The sequence below is a fragment of the Lactuca sativa genome, chromosome 8 (genome assembly GCF_002870075.4).
Source record: "Lactuca sativa cultivar Salinas chromosome 8, Lsat_Salinas_v11, whole genome shotgun sequence".
Taxonomy (NCBI): Eukaryota; Viridiplantae; Streptophyta; class Magnoliopsida; order Asterales; family Asteraceae; genus Lactuca; species Lactuca sativa.
This window is the reverse complement of record NC_056630.2, coordinates 339516802-339524004: the sequence shown is the minus strand read 5'-3', so window position 1 is coordinate 339524004 and position 7203 is coordinate 339516802. Positions and strand designations below refer to the sequence as shown.

Below are 7203 nucleotides of genomic sequence, written 5' to 3'. Positions count from 1 at the left end.
TAGAAACATTTGAACCTAGCTCTCTCTTTCTCTCTCTTTCTCTCTTTATATATATATATATATATATATATATATATATATATATATATAGGGTGAGGTTCAATAGAGAACTATAATTAACCAAGGAACCAAAGAACCAATCTTTTTTTCAACTTTTAGAACTTATTTTTTATATAAAAAAACTAAATGTACAAAAATTCATAACTTTTTATCCTTTTTCCAATGATATAAAATTCGAATTATTTTTTTTACGTCAAATTCACAATGTGAATCTTCGAAAATTCACAACGTGAATCCGGATTCACACGGTGAATCCGAAAAATATTTTTCAGATTCACAATGTTAATATATGAATTTAGATATTTTTAGATTTTTTTTCGATAAAGAATAAACTTTAGAAATTAAAAAAAAGATTTGGTTCCTTAAAACACCCATAATTATAATTTCAAAAATCTGTTTTTTAAAATCGATTATTAGAACGGTTAAAGTAAAAATCTGTTTTCTAAAATATTGAATTTTAAAGGAATTCCTAAGAATCCAACGGAACAAAGTAAATAGAATGAATACAAGTATTTGGGAATAATTAATCGTTAAAAAGTAATTAACAGGGTTGGTTCGGTGGATTGGGTCAAATTTTGACCGGGGCGGTTTTTGCAGGGTTTCTAATGTTGTAGACTTGTAGCGACGATGTTTATTGTTGTCCATCCAAGGTTAGGAGCTCCAACATAGAATCTATATTCAAGTGTCTGAAGCGCGATCGTTGAAATCTGCTTCCTTCAAACCCGAATCTGTAGACTCCTCAATTAGATTTTCAGACTAATGCATAGGTGGATTGGTCTGTATCACAAGGCCTGACGTCAAAACCCTAACTTCGATAATGGATGCTAAGGACATTCTAGGAATCCCGAAAAGTTCACTGCCCATACCACAGGAAAAGAAATCGAGACCCCAGAAGGATTCTCAGAGAAAACCCGATGGCATTTCGCGCGAGGTTTGTACATTACATACATACGTACATACCTCTGAGATAATTTGTGTGGTTTCTTGATTTCCTGAAGCATTTTTGGATGTAGGTTTATGCGCTTACAGGTGGTGTGGCGCCTCTTATGCCTTCCATTGATGCTAATCAGTTAAAAAAGCGTCATCAACCTGAAAATGAGAAGGTTGGCTTGTGACCTTTTCTAATTTCTTTCCCAAGTTGCTTAAGTATAATGTCTGTAAATTTGTTTGACTGGGGATTCTTGCTTGCGAAGTTGCTATTCTAGTTGGGTATAAGTTAATTATTTACTAATGTATTACCCCATCCGCAATTCAGTTCGTATTGACTTGGACACTGTCAACAATTACAGCCCAATATTTCAAATTTGCCAAAAAAAAACGAGTCCCCTCTACTGCAGAAGTGAACTATGTGCTCAAGTCTGCTGACCATTTCATCAACACATGCTTTGAAGAATTACATCATGCATGGGTTGATTCTTTAACTTGTATTTTTCTGGTTTCAACTTGTTTGTCTTCAATATTTTATATTGGCTGCATTCGTTTTATGAACTTGATGTTTCTCAGAAGTCAGAACCAAACCGGGGGGGGGGGGGGGGGGGGGCTTTTCTAGCTGTTACCACTTAAGCTCATTTTTCATTACTATTATTCTCATTGGTCATTTTAGAAGAACTGTTGATGTGGCTTACTACGTTGTCTATTTGATTTGCTTCTATGATTGAAGTTCTACAGCATGCCTTTCTTAACAGCTTGAATGCATAAGCATAACCAAAATTGATCTACATCTACCTGATTTTTCGTACATGACCAAAGCTGCATTACGTAGTTCTATTCTGTTATATGGGCTTATTTTGGAATACTTGTTTTACAGATATGTAGCTTTTGCTTTTGTATGAACCTCATCTTTATCTTATAGTAACGATTGTATGATCAGAAGTAACCAGATCCTGTCAAATTGCATTTCTGAGCTTCCCTTAGCCATGGTGGCTGTTACATGATATGGGTTTACCATTCACATCCATTTTGCTTGTTAACAATATTGAGACTTTTCCTTCAGATAACTTGGGAATGGCTTGCTTTCACAAATTCTGCTCGAAAAGATAACTTGCAGCTGTACCATTGGGTATATTATTCTGTACCTTTTCTTTTCTTGATATTTAACCTCTTTTGTGATTTGGAGGTATTCATAAAATGTCTTGTGTTTCTCAACTCTTATAGGTTAGAGTTGTAAATGGAACTCCACCAACAGGAGATTATTCCTTTGCCAAATACAACAAGGTAGATGTTATTTCTTCCTTTGGATGATTGCTTGATTTGTATCTTGTTACCTTTGGCCCATTAACTGATATGTTTATTTTCTGCAGTCTGTTGATGTAATCAAGTACACAGATGAGGAGTATGAGAAGCATCTAACGGATCTGGTGAGTATGAAATTATGCTCTCAGATAGCTCATCTTTAAATCATATTGTAAGGGGCTGGAACTTACTTATTATTAATAGATAGATACCTGTATGTTATTGGTATATTATATGTTTATATGAGTTATTATAAGTTTGTCTTTGATGTGGTATTGAGCAATCTAAAATTGTGTATGCCAGACATGGACCAAAGAAGAGACAGATCAACTCTTTGATTTGTGTGAACGTTTTGATCTCCGATTCTCTGTGATTGCTGATAGATTTTCATCATCATCATCTCGAACAATGGAGGAACTGAAGAATCGCTACTATAGTGGTAAGATATCTGACATCGATCAGTTTCATTTTCATTATTCAGTAGAAGTTAATATTCCATACAATCTGCAGTTTCACGTACAATATTGATTGCGAGGGCCCCAACTCCTGCTGATGTTTCCAGTCACCCTCTTGTTAAGGTAAGCTGCTTTCTCTTACAAAGTTACATGCACAACAAGCATTGTTTAGCAATTTCAATGCAAATCATGTGCTACGCTTTTCTCAATGTATTTAGGAACCATACAATATCTCTCAAGAGATTGAGCGTAAGCGTGCATTGTCCATGGTTCTCTCCCAGACAAAGCACCAAGAGCGTAAAGATGCTGAGGTATGCATTTTATTTATTTATTTATTTATTTTTCCTTTTTTAATATTAATATGGAACATAAGCTTTTTGTTTCAGGTTCTTTCTGAAGCTAAGAAAATAACCGAGTCCCGTATGGCTGCAAAGGCAAGTTTTGTACTGGATTTTAGCAATCTTGTCTTGTGAAGTGTTTAATTTAATAGCATGCATGGAGTTTTTAGTAATTTTATGAACTTGTGGGAATCATGTGAAGGATTAAGCTTCGTATGCTATTATGCCCTTTATTTTCTGAAAAGATAATACTTGGTTATGTCATATGTGTTGTTCAGGCTGCTCAAGATGCAGAGTTGCCTGTCACATCAAATATTAGTCCGGAAGGTGTGGAGAAAACTAGTGCTCCTGCTGATACCGCATCACCTTCTAGTATTCAGGTGGCTGCAGGTGGTGGTGGTGGTGCACCTTTGATGTCAATGGCAGACAATGCTGCTGCTGCTGCAGCTTCCCTTCGCATGGTATAATTATAACAAGTCTTTATTGCTTCTTAATTCAACATATCAAGAGCTGTTTGCTTCATCTTTGTATGCTGAAGGAAATGATTATTTCTTGTGTGCAGCTTCGGGTGTACTTGAGAACCTATGCACTGGATCAAATGGTGCAAGCTGCAAGCTCTTCAGCAGGATTGCGAACTATTAAGCGTGTTGAACAGTTCTTACAAGAGCTCAAGGTTTCTTACTATCCATTCCTCTATACGTTCTTCTTCGATGCTTCTTATTATTTTACATTTTAAACAGGTGAATTTGAAACCCAAAGTCCCTACTAAAGCTGTTTGTGCAGAGCATCTGGAATTGCGAAAGGAGATACTCACTCTTCTAAATCTTCAGAAACTGGTATATTATACATTATTAATATGGCCTTTCAACTGCTCTGCATTTACTATAGGGACTCATAAATAGGAAGCTTTTTATTTTCAACAGCAAATGTTATCTTTTGTTCTTTCGAGATATATTTGATGTGCAAAACTTCATTTAATACACTCTGTGTAATGTGGTGCGTTTTACTACCTCACTATTTCACAAGTCACAACAATGCTGCTTAAGATTAGCATAGCCAGTTTCAGGATGACAGACTATCTCACTTGCATTTTACGATTTTTGATAAGTTTCTCCTGTTTGTTTCTTTTCCAGTTGCAAAATAAGGAGGAAGGTTCATATAATGAAACACCAGACACACCAAAGGTTACTTGCTAAATGCTCTTTATAATCACTTGTATTTTACTTTTTTTGCATTTAATGCATTCCTTACGCTTCAATATTTGTTATGATCTGACAGCGTGTCATGGACCTGGATCGGACATTCATTCCTGACCCAGTAGTAAGCTTTGGAGGTAATAAGTTTTGCTTGTAATATAATTTACTTCACTTGTGTTGTGTTGTGGTTTCATTACTTCATGCTTCTTTTCCTTCCTTACTTTTGTTGCTCTTTATTTTTTGCTTGTGTTGTAAATCTTAAGGAATTCTTCAGCAAAGTTAAGCTCCTATATTCTAGGCACATTAACGATAAAGCCATAGTTATATTCTTGTAACAGAAAAAGATAAATAACCGGTATTTGTTTTTTAGAAAAAGGACAAAGAAACTTGCAATTGTATACACATTTCTTTTTTGAAGATTACCGGCTAAAATCCCAAATGTGTAAACGATTGCCTGTTGTCATTTTCTGGTAAAATAAAAATAAAAAATAAAAAAAATAAAGCCGTGGGTTTATCGTGAATGAGCCTAGAATAGAATATAGGGACTTGATTTTCCAAAATTCTAATCCTTTGGCTCTTATGGATGCAGAAAGAGTTGTGAAAAGGGATCAGAAACGCAAGGTATGTATCAATCAATCCGCATGCTACTCCCTGCTTAGTAGTTTATTTTATTCCAGATTATTACTGCAATTATTTTGATTTTTTTAAAAAAATTAAAGGGACCTGGAGCTGGACCTGGAAGAGAGGCTCCATCTTCACCAGCTCAGTCTAAAAGACCTCGAAAGCTGAAGGCTACAGATAGTTAGTTAATATGACATGACATGAGAGGTAAGATAACAAGTTGTTTGCTCTACCTTTTTTTTTTTTTATCATAATTACTCATTACATGCTGTTTATAACTAATATTAATGTAAATCCTGTGCTTATGGGGTTGATTTTGACAGCACAGCTTTATAGTATTCATTGGCAACTACTCACTTCTCTTGGGACATCAACATTCAACAATATCATCATCTTCACTTCATGCTAAAATTGATCCTTTGTCCCTCAACTCCTCGTCAAATGCCAAACCAAATACACATAATAATGTAAATATTTGTCGCTCAAGTTGGTTTGTGAGTTGAAGACCTCTTTACTTTACCTTTTGAGGACTGGACTGTAATGTAGTAGTATGAATGGATGCAATCCCTTTTGTTTCCACATTACTTGTTAAATGTGGGATATTATGGGTGTGATTGGTTGTGGAAAAATTTCCTGTTTTCTAGGATTTTTTTCAAGAAAAACAGAAATTTTGAGCGTTTATTTTTTCAAAGTTTTCTAACAAAATGGAAAATTTTTAGTTTTCCAAATTGTATGTAAATTAGAAAACTGAGTTTTACAGTTTTCCAAATTTCTAAAATGGAAAATGAAAAACTCCACCGCTTCCGACCAAACATTTTTTTCAAAAATTTACATTGAAAACCGAAAATGAAAATTCAAATCTATTTTTTGAAAACATTTTCTTAAAAAATGAAAACAGTTTCGACAACTAAAAACACCTTGTATTTTCTTGTACTTTTCTTCTTGAGGCTTTCTTAGCACAAAATATAACTAAGTACTAAACAACTTCATTTTGTCAACTCAAATTAGGAACAAATGAAAGAAAAAAAATAATCAACAATCCACAAGTTTAACAGGAATATAAGTTCATTTCTAAGCATGATGTGGATGACTAAGAAGCTTTCATGATGAAATCCCAACTCATAAACTTGATGTCAAGCCCTACTAAAACATCTCATGATACCAAAACAACTAATATTTAGGTAGAAACCAAAAGAACGACTAATATTATGCCATTGTGTACTCACTCTTGTCGCATATATTCGTTTTGGTAGAACCCAAAAAACGATAACTCATATCTTCATGCCATCAAAAAGTTCCATTGTGTATATTCGTTTTGGTAGAACCCAAAAAATGATAACTCATAACTTCACGCCATCAAAAAGTTTAGTAGTCTCTGAGCCCATAACACTTATTTTATCTAACAAAATGTATGATTGAGAGATCTTGAATACATTCAATTTATTTTTTTCATTATATTGTAAGAAAAAAGTTTACAAATCTTTAAGCCTATCAAACTAGAAACATCTTTTGAAAACATTAACACCTTTAAAAAGTATGTAACGCCCCGATTCTCAGGTATTGTCTAAATATGAGTTATTAGGTTAAGCCCTACTCGACGAGTCGGTTGATCTACTCGTCGAGTAGCAGCGGGAAGGATCGCGGGTTAAGTAACCTACTCGACGAGTCCATATCGGAACTCGACGAGTAGGAGCTGGCAGCTGAAACCCTAAATCCCAGGGTTGTGTACCCTATTTAAGGGAACATAAACCTCTTTCAGCCTCTTGGCAGTCTCTTAGCAAACCCTAATACGTGTGTGTGTGTGTGCCCATTGTGTGTTTGAAGCCTTGGAAGGGGATTTTTGGTGAAAAGAGCAAGGGAAGCAAGTGGTTTGAAGCAAGGAGCTTGGGGAAAATTCGGATCTACTCCAGTTGTCATCTCTTGGGAAGGTATCAAGCTGTTATCCTCCTTTCTACTTCGTTCTAGACCTCCTTGGTTGGAGATTAGGGTTCTTGGTTGGGTTATAAAGTCATTTCATGGAGTATGAGCCAAGATCTGAAGTTATAACTTCATATCTAAACTCTCTATGGATTGAAGGACCATAAAGCTCTTAGCTTTGGCGAGTTTGAGCCCCTCCCTAAGTGTAAAACCCCATTTCAAGCATAGTTTGGGCTTTTTGAGTCATTGGAGCCTTGCATGCACGTAAAGTTTGCAACTTTACGTGATAAGCAGGCCTAAGGAAGTTGGATCTACAATTTGGGGCCTTGCCATGGCTTAAAAGTTGTCTGCATGATGAAAGGACTGAATGGACTCGGCGAGTTG

At 35.3% G+C, this 7203-nt stretch overlaps 1 protein-coding gene across 2 annotated transcripts; it reads left to right on the top strand.

Annotated features, from left to right (window-relative positions):
* Positions 1-622: 622 nt before the first annotated feature.
* LOC111887330 (SWR1-complex protein 4) lies at positions 623-5583 on the top strand. 2 transcript variants are annotated; one of them, XM_023883486.3, is made up of 17 exons: positions 623-991; positions 1074-1163; positions 2054-2119; positions 2215-2274; positions 2361-2417; positions 2596-2731; positions 2803-2870; positions 2966-3058; positions 3134-3181; positions 3364-3546; positions 3648-3758; positions 3826-3921; positions 4219-4269; positions 4364-4418; positions 4871-4902; positions 5001-5109; positions 5231-5583. In XM_023883486.3, the coding sequence occupies exons 1-16, from the start codon at positions 878-880 to the stop codon at positions 5085-5087; spliced, it is 1347 nt and encodes a 448-aa protein (XP_023739254.1). In that variant the 5' UTR covers positions 623-877; the 3' UTR covers positions 5088-5109; positions 5231-5583. The 2 variants fall into 2 exon arrangements, with proteins under 2 accessions (XP_023739254.1, XP_023739253.1); XM_023883485.3 differs by having other exon boundaries at positions 5226-5583.
* The last annotated feature ends 1620 nt before the right edge of the window (positions 5584-7203 follow it).

What these genes read in the sequence shown, in the direction of transcription:
- LOC111887330 (XM_023883486.3), top strand. Translation starts at nt 878, where the DNA reads ATGGATGCTAAGGACATTCTAGGAATCCCGAAAAGTTCACTGCCCATA. An exon ending in AGAAGCATCTAACGGATCTG is followed by an intron (nt 2,418 to 2,595) that starts GTGAGTATGAAA and finishes TGTGTATGCCAG; the next exon opens with ACATGGACCAAAGAAGAGAC. An exon ending in AAACACCAGACACACCAAAG is followed by an intron (nt 4,270 to 4,363) that starts GTTACTTGCTAA and finishes ATGATCTGACAG; the next exon opens with CGTGTCATGGACCTGGATCG.